The sequence below is a fragment of the Rhipicephalus microplus genome, unplaced genomic scaffold, assembly GCF_043290135.1.
Source record: "Rhipicephalus microplus isolate Deutch F79 unplaced genomic scaffold, USDA_Rmic scaffold_42, whole genome shotgun sequence".
NCBI lineage: Eukaryota > Metazoa > Arthropoda > Arachnida > Ixodida > Ixodidae > Rhipicephalus > Rhipicephalus microplus.
Window position 1 is genome coordinate 554,584 of NW_027464615.1, and position 18,363 is coordinate 572,946.

At 47.2% G+C, this 18,363-nt stretch overlaps 2 protein-coding genes across 2 annotated transcripts; one reads left to right on the plus strand and one right to left on the minus strand.

Annotated features, from left to right (window-relative positions):
• Positions 1-385: 385 nt before the first annotated feature.
• Positions 386-14,867, minus strand: LOC142787026 (JNK1/MAPK8-associated membrane protein-like). Its single transcript, XM_075884645.1, has 7 exons — positions 14,553-14,867; positions 14,380-14,459; positions 12,282-12,439; positions 11,428-11,640; positions 7,650-7,819; positions 2,721-2,797; positions 386-1,172 (listed from the first exon to the last, which is right to left on the minus strand). The coding sequence occupies exons 1-7, from the start codon at positions 14,572-14,574 to the stop codon at positions 957-959; spliced, it is 936 nt and encodes a 311-aa protein (XP_075740760.1). The 5' UTR covers positions 14,575-14,867; the 3' UTR covers positions 386-956.
• Positions 14,868-15,099: 232 nt separating this feature from the next.
• On the plus strand, positions 15,100-16,992 carry LOC142787039 (THAP domain-containing protein 1-like). The gene is made up of 3 exons (XM_075884662.1): positions 15,100-15,350; positions 15,505-15,703; positions 16,370-16,992. Exons 1-3 carry the CDS (start codon positions 15,280-15,282, stop codon positions 16,775-16,777), a joined length of 678 nt encoding a protein of 225 aa, XP_075740777.1. The 5' UTR covers positions 15,100-15,279; the 3' UTR covers positions 16,778-16,992.
• Positions 16,993-18,363: the final 1,371 nt, after the last annotated feature.

Genomic DNA, 18,363 nt, shown 5'->3' on the forward strand with positions numbered 1-18,363 from the left:
GTTGAAGTACCGGCAAGTATACAATTTTCGACTGTGGTTAAGCCATAGTACTATTCGGTGTCGAAAATTCATGCCACTGGGCAGGGACAGTCCATGTTTCTAGAAAGTTCCTTATGTTCGCTAGTTACATGCATTACCTATTCATAGGAGATTCTTCCTTTCCAGTACTTGCTGCTATCCCCTACTCTTGCTTTCACCCTTTGTTGATTGTGTGCTGGGGCACATATCTCTGTATCAGTGTCACTGTGATTCTTTCTCTTATGTTAAGACTCTAACTTCTTTCCCAAGCCTTCTGCATATACTAGTGGGTATGGATGATAAATACACACTTCACAAACACACAGCTTACACAAGTGACAATATTTGCACTAGCAATGACAAGAAATCTGGGTGTTTAGGGAGTTTATTGAGTGTATTTACAGGCCTCGAAAATCGAGCTATTTGTATATTTACATCAATTCATCAGTTCTGGCCTTTTCACCAATACAACACGCCATCCTTCTGAAGACTGGTACAATAACCAGCCTATGCTAGGCATGCTGCCCTCACAAGATGATGATAAATCTCAAACACTAAAACACAAGGTAACATTGACTGCACAATTATAAATTGACTGAAATGCAACTGCAACGTAAATTAGTTTACAGCTACAAATTGGTGGCACATCTCCTTCCACTGACAATACACAATGAACATAAATTTTATTGCAGCACAGACGGCCATCGCTACTGCCACACGCAATCATTCAAATATGCCACACAACATCCATGTCATACATACAGTCTAAGAAAGAAGTTTCTTGGGCAAATACTATTTCATCGACATGCGCTGTTGTCAAGATCCAAAGCAGACTACATTTCATGGATCAAGCAACCGAGTACGTGCCGTAACATGAAAGTGAAACATGGGAAGTTCTTGCATTAAGAGGTTCACAGGGCACAAGCTAGGATTGCATGTCACTCCACATGTAGCTTGCTCGGATCTGTGAACTTTGACGTCAGGATGTAGAACAGTGAAGGGAACGGTACGACGGCGAGCAGTGCCCAGTGGAAGACCGGATCTCGCAACTGGGTGATGGCAATGATTCCGTAAGCGTGGAGGAACCAGTGGCCGAAGAGAATTGTCAAGTTTCGCGACTCCTTCAGAGTCTGTGAGAACAGGGAGCACATGGACTGAAAGAGAGAGAAATAAAAAATAATGAGAGAGAACGTGAGATGAAACATGTGGAGCATATTACTGCGAACTCTCCCTTGAGTGTACTTGAACGGCCCCAAGGAAATAGTTCGCTGAACTGAATATTCACAACGATAGTGAACACCATTGGGCACAGCAGATATCAAGTCGAAAGTGTGAAATGCAATTTATTTTTAAAAGAATCTTGTAGCTTTCGTACGGACTGGCACCCTTAACAGAGCATGCAAAGCTGTCCAGAGAGTTCACAGTTTCTGCACACTGCCTGTGGCACAGTTTGCTTCTCTGACACAGAGTCTAGTAACTTTCTAATCTGTCCTATAGCCTCAGCTGGAAATACAGAATTTGAACCTGCCTCCTACGTTACAACTTCTTTGTCGCACTATTTTTTCAATTTCGTACGAACACTGTAAACAGTTTTCAAATTTGATGGTTGTGCGCAGGCAATGAAGTGCACGAGGCTCGGTTTCGTCTCTCGCGCGGACGCTTTGCCTCTGCGGGGCTGCATGTAGAAGCGAACCACCACTGATGAATCGGCGATTTGAGTGCCGAATGCATCGGCTACGCCAGTAATGCAGAATGCAAAACTTCAAGGACATTATCTCAAGAAAGAGCCCTCGGCACTGCTAAACTTCGTTCAACTGAAATGCTCACTATTCAGAAATCCATTTTCCAGAAAGATTTTTTTGCGTAGAATGCAAAGGAAAACCGCCGGGGATTTTCTAAAAGTTTGTTATTCGAAAACACGCTCTTCGAAAGATCTCGAAACACGCTCTTCGAAACACGATCTTTCAAAAGATCAGCTTCATTGAAATCGCGAATAGATGAACTTGTTTGCAGGCACCACATGTCTCTCAGTGCTTGTAGCAAGGCCCTAGGGCTAGCCGCAGGGTGGGGGGGGGGGGGGGTAGTGCTCTCCTAACACTTCTTTTGCCTTTGCACATCATTGTAATCTTAAGGGCTTCAGTGCATAGGGAAAAGCGAGGAGGGGGCGCACACACTGCAGGAAAATAACACCCCCCTATTGGGGAATCCTGTGCATGCTTTGAGGGCAAGTAACCACACGACTTTTTCATTGGGAGCATTGAGATGACCGAAAATCATACCAAACGCACCACTCGCTGTGTGGTGCACAACTACGAAAAATGAAAAAAACAGTGCTGGGAGCTGTTTTAATGGTATTTCGCACCACCAGAATATGCAAAAATGTTTAGTGCACGAGCAGCTTCAAGCAGCAGGCTGTGTAGATTTGAGGCAATGAGCAGGCACATCGGTTCTGGGGAAGCAGAGTGTGAGTTTTGAGTCATTTTTAAACAACTTTAACAGCAGTGCTTTTATAGTCTGATACAAAAAGAACATACATTTCTTTTATACCTTTATAAATATACCTTTATAGTGAACTTTCGGATATAATGAACTTGTTTTTTTTTTGTGTGTGTAAGATGCAACTTTGTTATGATGAGCTTTGAGTGTACTACAAGTACCACTCCCACGAGTTTCTGTGGGACGCTAACGAAAAATACGCTTACCTGGTCAAGTCTGAAAGCAAAGTGAGCTGCCATGGACACCACAGACAGAATGATAACGATGTACGGAAATGCGTAATCTGGAACAGAGATGGCAATCAATAACTGACGCAAGATTGTTCCTAACCAGTAACATAGAAAGCAATGAGAGAGATTAATTCAAAAATAATTTTGATGTCTACTGGTGTGAGTGTAGCGGAAGCTGCTAAGCACCACCGCATTCTTTTCTATCCCGTCTGCAGCCGGCTGTCGACAGCGCGCCTACTCGCGGCGCCAGCTCCTTCTCCTCCGTGTTCGGGGAACAACGTGTTGTCGGGGCCGGCTCCGGGGATTAGACCGGCTGCATGCTACGTCTGCTCGCTCGGTGGCCCCCTTTTCCTCTTTCTTGTAGAAGAACGCGGGGGTGCCTCATTCTCTCCCTCGTCGAGGGGAGCTCTCGTCACTCGCACGGAGTGGAAATAAACAGTCTTGCCCTGCAACTCCAAACCTGCTTCACGTCTCCTTTCTCGCTGCCTCCCGCAGCCGACATTTCCGGCCGCTACAAAATTGGTGACCCGAACGCTTCAACGAACACGCCGCGATGAGCTCCGACGACAACGCTGCTGCCTCCACGCCTGCGGTCATCGCCACAGAACTGAAGCTACCAAATTTTTGGCCGAAAAATCCAAGAGTTTGGTTCAGCCAAGTGGAGGCCCGTTTTCAACTCCGGCACATCACCTCGCAGTCGACAAAATACCTTCACGTCGTCGCAGCCCTGCCCCCCGAAATCGCCGACGCTATCGACGACATTTTGGTTTCACCCCCCGCGCAAGAAGAATATGACACCCTCAAAAAGACGGTGCTGGACCGCCTCGAGGCGCCTGAAGAAAGCAGACTGCAGCAGCTCTTGTGTCGCGAAGAGCTGGGCGACCAACGACCTTCCCAACTGCTGCACCGTATGCGGCAACTACTCGGTGTGCACGCGCGTCAGGACGGCCAGCTCCCACTTCTTCGTGAACTTTTCCTGCAACGGCTCCCCCAGTCGGTGCGCGTGGTTCTCGCGGGTTCAAATGAGACGTCCCTTGATCGACTAGCGCAACTTGCCGATCGCATCACGGAATACTCAACTCCAACCTTTGCGCCCATAGCTGCTGCAAGAACACATGAGCAACCAGATCGACTGTCGCGCCTTGAGGAGAAACTGCAACACCTTACCGAGACCATGCAGAAACTTGTGCTATCTGGCGCTCCCCAACAGGACGAGCAACGACGCAACCGATCTCCTTCAAGACACCCAAGCTCTTCCCAGAGAAGCCATGCACGAGATACACAGGACGGAGTTTGCTGGTACCACCGTCGTTTCGGCACGGGTGCTAGCCGCTGCACTCAACCTTGCTCGTTTCCGGGAAACGCTCCGGCCAGTCGTTAACGGCGGCTTACGACATCGGCCCTCCACCCAGCCGCCTGTTTTTCGTAGTCGACCGCGTAAGCAACTCGCGCCTGCTAGTCGACACGGGAGCCGAAATCTCTATTGTCCCGGCAACCCCCGAGGATCGCCGACGTAGCAAGAACACATCGTCGCTGCAGGCAGTGAACAACACTGCCATCGCTACGTACGGCTTCCGCTCGCTGACAATAGACGTCGGACTCAGGCGCCTGTTTCGCTGGGTCTTCGTGGTGGCGGATGTTAATTTCGCCATACTCGGAGCAGATTTTCTCAGCCACTTCAACCTGGATGTGAGCGTACGTGACCGTTGCCTCAAGGATAACAACACATCCCTCAAAATACGTGGTTTGGAGTCAAACATCTGCTCATCTGGCATCTGCGCCTTCCAGCCAGTATCAGCCTACCACCACGTCCTGGCCGAATTCCCCTCGCTCACCAAGCCCCGCAACACGGAACAGCCGGTGAAACATAACGTGACTCACCACATCGTCACCACCGGGCCGCCAATCACCGCCCGGCCACGACGGCTGTCCAGCAAAAGGCTTCAAGCTGCACGCAGGGAGTTCGAGCATATGCTGCAGCTGGGAATTGTTCGCCCTTCGTCTAGCAACCATTCATCGCCGCTACACATGGTGCCCAAGGACGACGATTGGCGCCCGTGTGGTGATTACAGAGCCTTGAACGCATCGACAACGCCGGACCAGTATCCTCTGCCACACATTCACGATTTCAGCGCGCGGCTGGCAGGTACGAAAATATACAGCAAGATCGACCTTGTAGCGGCATACCACCAAATCCCCGTCGAACCGCAGGACATACCAAAAACAGCCATAACAACTCCGTTCGGCCTGTTTGAGTTTGTCCGCATGCCCTACGGCTTGAAAAATGCCGCACAGACCTTTCAAAGGTTCATGGATGAGGTCACCCGGGGTCTTCCTTTCATTTTTGTCTACCTGGATGACATTTTGGTGGCCAGCAGAACGCCCGCGGAGCACGAAGAGCACCTCCGCCAGCTCTTTCAGCGTTTGGATGAGCACGGTCTGGTGTTGAAACCTCAAAAGTGCGTGTTTGGAGTAGAGGCGCTCAACTTCCTCGGCCACCACATCACTGCTGAAGGCATTATGCCATTGGAATCGAGGGTGGAATCCGTCAAGAAGTTTCCAGCTCCAACATCTTTTCGCAAGCTGAGGGAGTTCCTCGGGCTCTTAAACTTCCACCGGCGCTTCATTCCGTCTTGTGCTCGAGTGCTCCAGCCATTGACCGACCTGCTGCGCCGAGACGACCAAAAGGCACCAGAATTTTGTTGGTCTGACGAACACCAGAACGCTTTCCAGAAAGCTAAGGACGAGCTAGCCGCGGCTACCCTTCTCATTCATCCACGGCCTGAAGCTCCTACACGCCTCATGGTGGACGCTTCCTCCACATCGGTCGGAGCAGTGCTGCAGCAACAGGAGGGCGCCCAGTGGAAGCCACTGGGCTTCTTTTCGAAACGTCTGAAGCCTGCAGAAGCACGGTACAGCACTTTTGGAAGGGAGATGCTCGCAATATATTGTTCCATTAAGCATTTCCGCTACTTCCTCGAAGGCCGTGAGTTCTACATCTTGACAGACCACAAGCCCCTCACCTACGTATTCAAAAACAACAGTTCCTCCTACTCAGAACGAGAGATCCGTCAGCTCTCATTCATCTCCGAGTTTTTTACAGACATCCGCCACGTTCCCGGGGTCGAAAACGAAGCAGCTGACGCCTTGTCTCGCGTCAATGCTTCCAGCACAGAAGTCCTGGACTTCGAAGCTATGGCCGCAGCTCAGCGGGACGACCCCGAGTTGACAAGACTGAAGGGAGGGGGATCTTCACTCGGGCTCTCGGAGGTTGCACTTCCCTACGTCCAGAGCACGATAACCTGCGATACCTCCCAGGCAGCACCACGACCTTTTGTCCCACTGAACTTTCGCCGAGTGGTATTCAACACTTTCCACTCCATCAGCCACCCAGGTGTCCGTGCCACCCAGCGGCTGATAACGCAACGCTTCGTTTGGCCCGGAGTCAACGCGGACGTGCGACGATGGGCTCGGACATGTGAAACGTGTCAGCAAGTGAAAGTGACTCGCCACAATCGGGCTGCACTACAGGAATTTCGGACTCCTGAGGCGCGGTTTGACCACGTTCACCTTGACCTCGTGGGACCACTACCGCCCTGCCAAGGATTTAGGTACCTGCTCACATGCATCGACAGGTACAGCCGGTGGCCCGAAGCTATACCAATTGCGGACATATCAGCTGAGACCGTCGCGCAGGCCTTCATTCAAACATGGGTGTCCCGCTTTGGCTGCCCCGCCCGCATAACAACTGACCGGGGACGGCAATTCCAGAGCAACCTCTTTTCCGCACTTTCAACGCTCCTCGGCACGAAGCTGCAGCATACAACCGCCTACCACCCCGCCAGCAACGGAATGGTTGAGCGCTTCCACCGGCAACTCAAAGCCGCACTGGCAGCGAAACTCGACCGCCAGCACTGGGTGCAGAAGCTCCCGCTCGTTCTTCTTGGCCTACGCTCAACGGTGAAGGAAGACCTCGGCTTCAGCGCAGCGGAAATGGTCTACGGCTCAACAGTGCGCCTCCCGGGAGAATTCTTCTCCGACCAGACACCTTCCGCCCCAACAGCCTCCGATCACATCGAGAAGCTGCGCGCATGGCTCGCGCAACTCAGGCCAACAGCACCTCGCATCGCCCGCAACAGGAAAGTTTTCACTTTTCCTGACATGGACTCTGCTACCCATGTGTTCGTGCGACACGACGCAACGAAGCCGCCCCTTACTCCGCCGTACGATGGCCCATTCAAAGTTTTGGGACGTACTAACAAAACCATCGCAATCGACGTGCGGGGGAAACGAGAAGTCGTCGCCGTTGACCGCGCCAAGCCTGCTCATATTGAAGTTTCCATTCAAGCAGCCTCTCACGTACGATTTCAGTGCTAACCATTGGACTGTGACCTTTCACTATTCAGCCCGTAACTGCTGTCCTTCTTTAAAAGCTCCGCAATCTAGGGGGGGAGCCTTTGTAGCGGAAGCTGCTAAGCACCACCGCATTCTTTTCTATCCCGTCTGCAGCCGGCCGTCGACAGCGCGCCTACTCGCGGCGCCAGCTCCTTCTCCTCCGTGTTCGGGGAACAACGTGTTGTCGGGGCCGGCTCCGGGGATTAGACCGGCTGCATGCTACGTCTGCTCGCTCGGTGGCCCCCTTTTCCTCTTTCTTGTAGAAGAACGCGGGGGTGCCTCATTCTCTCCCTCGTCGAGGGGAGCTCTCGTCACTCGCACGGAGTGGAAATAAACAGTCTTGCCCTGCAACTCCAAACCTGCTTCACGTCTCCTTTCTCGCTGCCTCCCGCAGCCGACATTTCCGGCCACTACATGAGAAAGTAATGTGTCATTATACCAACTGCAACATGTATGAACAGTGCACCGAGATTACAGTGAACAACACTGCAACGCAATGATGTTACTCACACAACAGTCCACCCATTGTGGCGTGGATAAGGGCCAGCGCTGGAATGGCATACATGGTCAGGAAGACAGACTTCTTTCCCTGACCAGAGAAGATCTTGTAGACCAGCAGGGGCCGCAGAAGCAGCAAGGATGCCAGGCAGAGGCCGTAGAAGACGAATATCATCGAAAACCTGAGTAGCACAGAGAGACGTGGATGAGGTCGAGAAACTTTTCGCAGACGCCATGGGCATAACTCCCTGAGCAACGGTTTCTTATATCCGTTAGGAAAGTTGTAAATCAAGGCGGCCCGGCTCCGCATGCAAGCCGAGTTCTGAAAGTTTAAGCGGGCTCGTTTCTGCAGCACATTTATGCAGAATTGACTAAATGAATTATTGTTACAAATAAGGTGCTAATATATTACCACTAGATGGGCAGATTATACTTTGATAATACACTCAAACTTCATTATAACAAAGTGGCATTTTAGAAGGAAATAAGTTTCTTATATCCGAAAATTCGTTATAAAAGCTATTCCTAACACTGTATCTATTGCAACACCGTTTTTCATTTACTGCATATAACTGGTATTTCGTTATATCCATGTTATTCATTATACAGAAGTTTGAGTGTATATCAACACATTCGTGACCACGCCTATCTCCATCGGTAGTATGTTGTCGATATTTACAACATCAATATTTGTCACGTTCCATGCGCTTGTGGACATCATTCGCTATCCAGAGTGTAAAAGAAGAAGTACTTTATCAGTTTCACTTTTGTGTTTGTTTTTCACCTCGTGGTGATCTTAAGGCACCTCTCTTTATGCGCGGGTGAGCATGCGTAGTTTCAATGGTGGTGTCGATGTCGCGTGTGCCCGCTTCATGAAAACGGCGAATTTCAGAGGATTCTCAAGCATCTGAGCTGGAATCTTCAAATGATGACAACAGCACAGGCTTAGAAGACGACATCAACACTTATAATTTCAGCCTGGATGACGAGAGTTCGTCAAACCGCCCCAGAACATCAGCGGTCGTCGGCCGGTGAGCGTAGCTTTGTGCTCGAGCCTAGCTTTGTGCTCGAGCCTCGTTATGGCCTGCGCGTGTTTTGAAGGTCAGGGAATTTTATCTCCAGTGTGTCCAGATCCTTTGGGCGGTACCAATTGCTAGCGGCAGTGCAGCTCACACTGCCGCTAGTTTAGTTTCGTGCACAGATGCAGCCAGTAGTGAACCTTGGAACTGCGCTCCGGTGTGCCGCGCGGCGCTTTATTGAGAGCTGTCAACTTTTTCTTCTTTACTGCTCAAGTTATTAGAAAGAACGAAAAACAAATGTTTTCTGTGAAACATGCATAGCAAACCTGTGTTTTACCGCATCATGAAACTGCTTGGCATGGTGGCATAAAAGACGCCACATGTAATGTTAATCTATGTACACAAGAACTTTTACATTTGCAGCGCTTATAATTACAGGATAGTGGTGTGTGTTTCTTGTGCTTGAGATATATATTTTTATTTTTTATTACCTTGTTCAGAGCAGTGTTAATGGTTTTATAAAATTTTTTTGTTCATGTTACAACTTTTCTTCGTCTGAATTTTTTTCGTACTATTAATAAAAAATTTGTTGTTTCAAACTGACTTTATTTGAAAGATAACTCCTTGCTGTACAGTTTGATACTATAAATATTGAAATGAGAAACTTCGAATGCCATAAAAAATGTTTCCTGGACTACCTAAAAATGACCAAATTTCTCGCGGCCATGAAAGTGTTAACAGGCCAGTCCGAGCGTGCACGAAGAACTACCAACCTATAAAGCACACAAAAAAGAAATATGGGTTGCTGCCACTATATTCCAAATATCCCTAATTCTGTCAGCTATGCTACATTGCATGAGCGATTCATCAGCAACTACATCCATCATGTGAACACAGCTTGGGATAAGTACACTTATGAGTACACAACGTACAATTTAAAAGTGGACTCTCAGCAAACGAAAATCTGCTAAACGAAATCGCTGCTTACATAGAACTGTCTCTGATATGATTGGTTTAGTATACTTGTATTTTGCAACCCTGTTCATCTCTCAATACACGAAACTCCTGTTTAAATTAAAGGTATTTTCCTGGCCCCTTTGGTTTGCATTTAATGTGAGCTCACTGTATTCAAAATGGAAGCGAAGGAACTTTGGCCTGTGCATTTCCTTTTCCGTTGCCTTATACAGAGCACCATGTTTGCCGTCCGCATACCAGGCCAGTGGGCTTCTGCTGAAGATTGCCCTTGGGAGTGTGTCATGCTGCTTGAGTTACTAGGCGGAAAACTAGTGGAGATACATAATTTCAGAAAAAATATTTATAAAGTTTAAAAACTAACACCCTCTAGTAACTTCACCTATTTTTAGCTAATACATTGGGCTTTCAAATGAGATATTGTGCATATTTTTAGTCTGACCACCAAGGCGAGTTTTTGTTATGCTGAATGCAATTTTTTCCAAAAAACAGGTAAATTTGCAATTTTGTAGCGTTAGCTACACTGGCCTCGCTGAGCCAATTTCGCTTGGCACTGGTCTGCGCATGTGCAATGATACTCCGCCGCAGCCGGCGTGCGCGCAATTTGATGCTCTGCGCAGACGATCAGTGGTGTCATGCACCAAAGCCGGCACCTCCCTCGCACTCGGCCGCGCGACTCGCCGCCGCCAGTGTGCGCTTTCCATAGGAGTGCCGTCATAGCCTTGGTAGACATATGGACGCCGACTCGCGCACCTTCCCTGTGCAGTCGCCATCTCACATTGCGCTGGAGTCGCTTGATAGCGCCTCTGACTGGCGTTTGCCACTGTGGTATAGCCATGAAAAAGGAGAGTGCAAATGCTGCTCAACGGTGCAGTAGTGTGGAGAAGCTTAACTCATCGGATCCCGAAGTAGTTGCCCGGCAAAATAAATATACGTGTGTCATTGCAGCAGCAGTAAGCTTGATAATCAAGCTAATCCAAGACACTCTGGAAAGCTAAGAATAATCAGCTGAATCTTTGCTAACGCTACGTATATCCTGGCATAGCTGAGCTAAGCCACTGCCATTTTTTTTTTTTTCAGGCTATCTGCTATAACTTCAGTGCCTAAATTATTTTTAATTTGTAGCATGTCAAACGGGCCACCAGCACATATTTTATTTGTGTACTTTGAGCTTGCCATACTCCTGAAAAAACATCTCAAAATTGACAATATTATTTAATACTGCTCGTGTGCAAAGCCTTTGAAGAATTGATATACACAAGTAAGTCATTATTTTTACAGTTAGATCACTTCATCACCTTGCTGCAAATAGCATCTTACTGACAACATTCGAAACAAATTATTATTAAAAAGTTATTGTTTCTGACGCCCTCTAGCTCAGCCAGCGCCAAACTATGGATTCTCATAAATAGGGAGGAAAATTTTTGGCAACAGAAATAAACGACGGGGACGAATTTCGAACTTCGACAAACATGTGCGAATTTTCAAAGTCACATTCGTGATAGCCAAAGAAACGCTGGATGATTTGACATGGAATGGCCAGCTGCGGGCCGTGAAATAAAGTATGGCTCACATGTTGACAACCTTGACAACAGATTGCAAGTTCTCTGATTATGTTGAGCAAAGTATTGCAGATGCTCTTAATTGAATTCTAAACAAAAATAAACACAAGTAAAGAGCACAGAGCCTGACGAAATGGGGCACCTGTGGTGACCAGCTTCGTGTTCATTATTTGTATGCGCTCCTTTATCAGGAATACAATGACACAGTTATACAGCTATGCATTCACAGAGCCTCACAGTGGGTAAACGGCCTCCTGGGTGCAGCGCATGGTGTGCTTGTAGCCCGGTGTCGGGTTGTGCAGCAGGGTGTACCAGTCCGAGAGGCGCTGCACTTGGCACGTGTGCAGCAGGACCTGCCCCACAGGAGGTGTCGACAGGAGAGTCGCCACCGCCGCCAGCACGGTCTCGAACAGGGCACAGGCGTGCAGTGCGAGCACCTCCGGAGTGAAGCTGTACAAAAGGCAATGATGACGAGCCATGACAGCAAGTGTGGAACCCCTTTTTTAAGCTTTTTCTTTAAATATAGTTTTCTTCTAAATTTGTAAGCATTTATATGACGAATCAATGAGAAAGCTGCAAGTCTGTACCTCTGAAACATATGAGAAACCGCCACAAACTTAATGAAGCCCAACCGACTATGAAGCCAAGAAAGGTGCAGGGGCTATTAATTGTGATGTTTAAAGTGTACTGTTGTAATTGCGATATAAATGCGAAGACGAATAAAGTGGACGAAAAGACATCTTGCCATCGACAGAGACCGCGAAGCTTCAACCTTCGGATTATACACCCGATGCATGTCGTCGTTCACTTTATCGGGCATTTATTGTGCATGCACACCTGGGAGAGTTCACCAGCGACACTCGTAGCCATGACAGCAAGTGTGGAGCCCGCTTTTTAAGCTTTATCTTTAAAAGTTCTATGAAACAAAGAAACGAGCCCTCAAAGCTCCCTTCGCTCAAACCTCTACAAAAAATTTATGTACGAAACAAAGCAAATTTTTTTTTGCATTACTGGGTCTCAAACTGATGCTTGCATGCAGTATATCTTGCAACATACGATTCTCAGGCAAACACAAGCTGCCAACGACAAACCTTCGTCGACGCATGGTCTTGTCGATGATGTACCACTCGACCACCAGCAGCAGCAGTGCCATGAAGCCCAGGTAGAGCCAGTCGTAGAACTGGGGCAGGTCGGCACACGGCATGCACAGCTTGCTATCACGGGACACCCGGAATCCACGGGGACAAGCCTACGGTGCAGGATACAAGCAAAAAAGTTTAAGTATAACTGCTGAAGTGGCAAATATGTACAGAAAGCGAAGCTATGCCTTCACCATCTCACTCCAGGCACGGCAAATAGTTAGAATACAGCAAAGAAAAAGCATTATTGGCCTCCCAGACCACACAAACTTAATGTTGGTAATTTTCTCAGACAGATACTGCTTAACAGGTGTTTTAGTGTTACTGGTTTCTTAAACAAGCATCGAAGTCTCGGAAAATTTTAGTATAGATTGAGTTATCAACATTCATTCATATACATTACTTTTGTCAGGAACAGCAATCTTTTAGTTAGGCAAGCATTAGCAGCATAAAAGCACTTTAACTCTGCTCAAATACAACGTGAGAAGGCCATGTTTTTAAGGTAAACTGCCCGCAAACACTGGCTTCAGATCTGCTACTTCAAATCCTAATGTTTTTCATATAGACCCCCTTGGGTACAAGTGGCGAGTTGACTAAAAGTGACTGCCCATTTGGGAAGCTTTGTTAAAACGTTTTTCACTGGTTACCCGAGCATTTTTTTTTACAAGAGTTTGTAAGTCACACCAAGCTGCATATGGTACTTTGCATAAACAGGAGTGGGTGTCAGATGTGCATGACCATACTGCACAATTAAACCACTAGCTTGTTTTTGCTGAAATTTCTCTGAGAGATAGTAATTTGGGGTGAAAGCGCACTGATATGCTGAAGAATGGTTTTAAGGAGAGCTCATAGGTACACGACTGCTTAAGTTCTCAAAGGGACACTAAAGAAAGAACAATGAGTAGTTTTAGATTGATAAACTGCAATTTGTGAACTCTAATGTGATAAGTTCCAATAAGTTTTTTCAAGTTTATTATTAGCAGAGAAAATCAAGGTTGAAGTTTCATTTCTAAATCTCAAGGTGGCGTATCCATCCGCAGTTTATTTTCACACGTTTTATTACTTACCAAGTGTCATGTCGCGGTAATGGTGGTGTTTTAGGGATTGTGAAACTGTACTTTACTAACACACGAAAAAGCATTTTGCTCTTTCGTGTCCCTTTAAGAAATGTGCGATAAACAGCAGGCAACAATTAGGCATCGTCTAGTTTAATCATACAGGTTTTGAGAAGACAAGTGAATTTGAACACTACATTTAGGTACATTGCCAGAGAGCTGGTGTACAATCTGTAGGGATGGAACACTGCTGCCGTCCAACCATTTGATGGCAATACACGGCGAACACTTCATTATGTGGACGCGTAGTCTGAAGTTTTATACGAAACCTAATCATGCAAATTTGGCGCTTCCTGTTGGGCAATGCACTGTGCATGGCACACTTTTAAGTTTGTTCTGAAGAAAACAAGAAAAAGGTAGCGAAAATTTTTATTGAAGTTACATTAAAATTTACCTATCGTGAAATACTCCACGAGGGATGCTTCTAGGCCGCAAACAAGCCAGCATTTCTGTCAGAGCATTCTTTCACACCAGCCGGTGCTACACAACACTGCTAAACTTATGGCGACTGCATGTCGAATAGCTGCACTGACTGGGGCAATCAGGTACGCGTAAACTTAAGTATAATTTAGCACAGTGTCACGAAATGCTCATCTCCTGCAAGGTGATCAGTCATGTGTGTAGGACTAGGTTGTAAATATACACGCTAGAGGCTTCACAGCTTACTCTCCTTTTTTTTTTTTTTTGCTGTTATTAATAAAGTTCATTACATTCGAACTGCGCAGTGAGACTATACGCGAAGGAATGAGCTTAGAAAAGCAGTCGCAGTGAACAAATAAAATATTTATTGAAACCTCATTCACGTTGTCGACTTTCGGACTCCTCAGTACCCACCACCACGCGCAACACCCTTTACCAGATGTTTGCAACAATCTGGGGGAACAGTAGTTCCTGAGTAAGCACAAAGTAGCGCACGACAGACTGCGCACACGTACCCCACAGTCGCTGAAGGAACCATTGTCGAATCTGATTCGGCCGCAGTACAGGCCGGGGCAGTGGGTCCTGCTGCTACGCTCTGCGCACGAGACGACACAAAACGATGCCAGAGGATAAAGCCAAGAGGTTAACCAGCTCGAAAGGGCAACGATGATGTCTTGGAATCTCTTACCGAAGTGGTAGATGTTTTGCATGGCGCACACAGCGCTGGAACGACGTGGAAAAGTTTGTGTTAGGTTGGTTGATTTGGCGTTACAGAAATGGTTGCGTCAGTGAGCGTCTGCGAGCAGACGATCAAACGTTCGGCACGCATGCTACACTCGCATTTTCGATACATCTAAGCCCCAGTGGCTACGCGACAAGATAGACTAGATAGCTGTCCTCTAACCGACGCATTTTACTCGAATTTCTCGATACCGAGAAAAATCGTGCAGAGAAGTTTCGCTCTGACAAAACAGTAAACAGCGGGTCCACCACTTCTGTTAGGTACGACACGCAAACACCGCCAGTGCAATTTGAAGAACGACGCTAGAGGTGTTAGCGTCAAGTTGGCTTTAGGAAAACATCAAATTTACCGCCGATATATTAAAGGCACTGAGCGTAAGCTGAATTTGGAACAAATAACAAAATTGTAGTGTGTTTATGGTGCGCTTGGAGGCCGTACACAACCGAAAATAATGCTGCTGGCGAGATCCACGGCTGCGATCCACCCGTGAGGTACCACCAAGGAGGATATAAAAACTTGCTGGAGTGGAAGCGACGCCCGTCAGGTGACGCCAGCGGCAGCCATCTTGCCGGAGGCAGAAAGCGCGCTGCCGGTGTGTCGCCTCCACGCTTCGTTGCTGGTGCACGCTGTTCTCTTCAAAGTTTTCAATGAGTGCAAGTCTTGCTCTTGGATAATGGTTACCTCTTGCGTTGCCTACGGATGCACAAACAGGCTGAAGAAAGGTTGTGGCCTCACATTTCACCTGTAAGTACATGAAATTTAGCGTGTTCTACTCGCGGTCATTTCTCGCGGTTCTACTCGCGGCATCGTAGTTGCTTACAGGCCCGCGCATGAAAGAGCAGCAAAATGGCATTGTGTGTACGTGTGCCGCAGTTGATTGTCGTATATTTCTTGACAGGTTTCCAAAGAATGCAGAAGTTCGGAGTCTTTGGGAGCGGGCAGTTCGCCGTGAAGGGTGGCGCGCTAAGGATGGAGACCGCCTGTGCTCTGTACATTTCACTCCTGAGTGCTTTGACCACACTGGGCAAACGACGCGACTGCGGGTGGGAAGTGTGCCCACGTCGTTTCCAGCTTTTCCGCCTCATCTGCAGAAACCTGTGAGTATTACCAGAGTGGACTCTGGTATTACTGACATCGTTGGACGAGAAGCGGAATGTTTAGCGTGCATAACGCTTGTGGCGTTACGGCCGCTACATAATACTTGTTCCACGAAATGTTGTTGCGGGTATACGTGGCATTTTTTGCGTACCGAGAATTGGCGGTACTGTGGAGGAGTAGCTGTAGATTTAGCATATCGTTACCGTGTTTGCGTTACCGTTTACCGCGTTACCGGACACCACCGGCGAAGGTGAAGTTACCGGTAATGGTAACTGCTTCACCTTCGGCTTAACTGGTGATCAAGATATTTATTTATCTATTACTACTGACCTGTTTACCAGGTCTTAAGCAGGAATTGGCATACAGAAATGTTTACTACAGAAACATTATTGACATCTACAGCATACTGACAGTGGTTACAATTCAATACTTAAAGGCACATCCGGCGAATGGAAAGTTATACCAGAGCGGGTGCATGTCCTTTTTGCTGGCATACAATGTCTCGTGCACGACTATGAAAAAGCTTGTTACTTAATACATTTATTATTTCTTCAAAGAAAATGTGTAGCTTAATCGTACCCACATTATACGTGTGAGGTTTCATTTAGTTTTTGCGCTTGCTGCCTTTTTAGCTCGTCTGAGAAAACGTATGCTTTCAAACCCAGGTCAAACAGAAGCGTCCCGACCCCAAGTCTCGAGATTTCCCGGCCCCGCTTGGTCCTGAGTGTTCTGGGTTGTGCGACCTGCCTGGAGCTGAATATTTTCCTGAAGACTCGCCAACCAAACAGTTCTACAAAGACAAGGTCCTTTCCTCAGAAGAAGAGATAACCCAGTTGGAGAAGAAGGTCAAAACACTGCAGCAAACTAAACGAAGGCTGGTCAAGAGAAATGAAACCGCCCAAGAAATCATCAAAGAAATCAGAGAGCGAAAACTCTTGTCAGAAGAAGGCTCGCATGTGTTTTCATTTGTTTTCTCGGATGACATTCAGCAACTATTGTGCAGGGTGGGCAATGAGCAGAAGGGCAAGTACCCACCTGAGCTGCGAGCATTTGCACTGACTTTGCATTTTTAGTCCAGCCGCGTACGAGTATGTACGATCCAAGTTTAACGAAGCCCTCCCATCCCAGCGAACACTAAGGGGCTGGTACAAGTCTCCCCGCACTGCTCGTTTCGGCTATACTGTTCGCATATATTTTTAATGTTTGTGTGATTGTGTTCTTCCATTTTCGAGTTTCTCAAAGCGTTTTCGTAGGCCATTTCGCCACCAAAAAGCAAAGAATAAATGCTTACAACCTCACACAACTGTTTTTATTGCTTTGAAGACGCGAGAAACTGCACCTGCTGCTTAGATAAGCGCGAGCGCAGCTGTACTTGGCTGTTTCTTGCCTCTGCGAAGATGGCCGCCGGCGGCTCGGCGCGGCTTCACCCGCTTTCATGGGTAAGCATAGGCGGCTTCCACTCCAGCAGGTTTTTATATACGACAACTGTCATAGTAGGCAATTTTTTCGTTTTTGTTCACATCAATTGGTCCACCGGCTTTCTTACCAGTGATAGCCACAATGCGCATGATTGCGTTATACGTTTCAAATAAGAGATCCTGAAAATTCCTCGCGAAGTTCCAAAGTCAACAACGAAAAATGGGAGGACGGTCACAAAGTTTCGTACTCAACTGCGGCTGCATTGTCATTGCCTTCTTTTTCGGCGTTGTCTATGGTTTTCATGAAGGAATCCACGGAGAAAAAAAAAAGATGTTTCTTTCCTCCATGGAGGAATTAATGGCGTAGCCATGCCACATCGGGCCCGTGCCCCGGACCCTGATTTTTTTTTTTTTTTTTTGCTATGCCGAGCGAAGCATGACCATTTTAAAAAGCCCCCCCCCCCCACTACGAAATCAACCCCCCCCCCCCCCCCCAAAAAAAAAAATTGCCACGGCGTTGTTCCAAATGTCTCGCTTTGGCTGGTTTGGAGCCATTGGATTTTGAGAAAATACCTACATAATAATTGACCAGCAAGACATAGAAGCTATATTTCCCTGAAAATTGAGCGCAGATACGTGCCACATGTACTTGAATACATGCATATACAGCTAGCAGGCGAAAATTCGCAAACACTCAGTTTGTTGGAACGTGAAACATTCACATTTTCCCTGCAACGTTGCAGCCCCACATGTTGCACAAAATATCATTGTACTAGACGTTCCAAGGAGGTACATCAAGGTGTTTCGGAATTTGTACGGTTACAAAGCCATGCAAGTGTATAAAACGGGTCAGGCTACGGCAGAACCGAGAAAAGCTAAACCTCTGCAACGACTTCTTCAAGCCGTAATCGATAAACTCTTCTGAGGTAGAGATGTGTTCAATGCTTTCATTTCCTTTTTGGAAGCACTTTCTCCAGATTTTAACCGAAATATTGCCTTTCGCGTTTCCCAGCTAGTTTCCTAGTTTTCCACTTGTTTTAAAGCAAACTCCCCCAAGGAGCCTCAAAGAAAGTTTAGGACAGCTTTACACCAGTGGTGCCAAGCCCAAAGGAACAAGGACATTGACAGCCTTCCTTGTTTGTTCATTTTTCTTCCTTTGTTTTGTTTTCTTTTATCATCATCTCTTTCCGTTTCTCGCTCCTTATATCTTTTTTTGTCTTTCTTCCATTTCTTTTCTTATA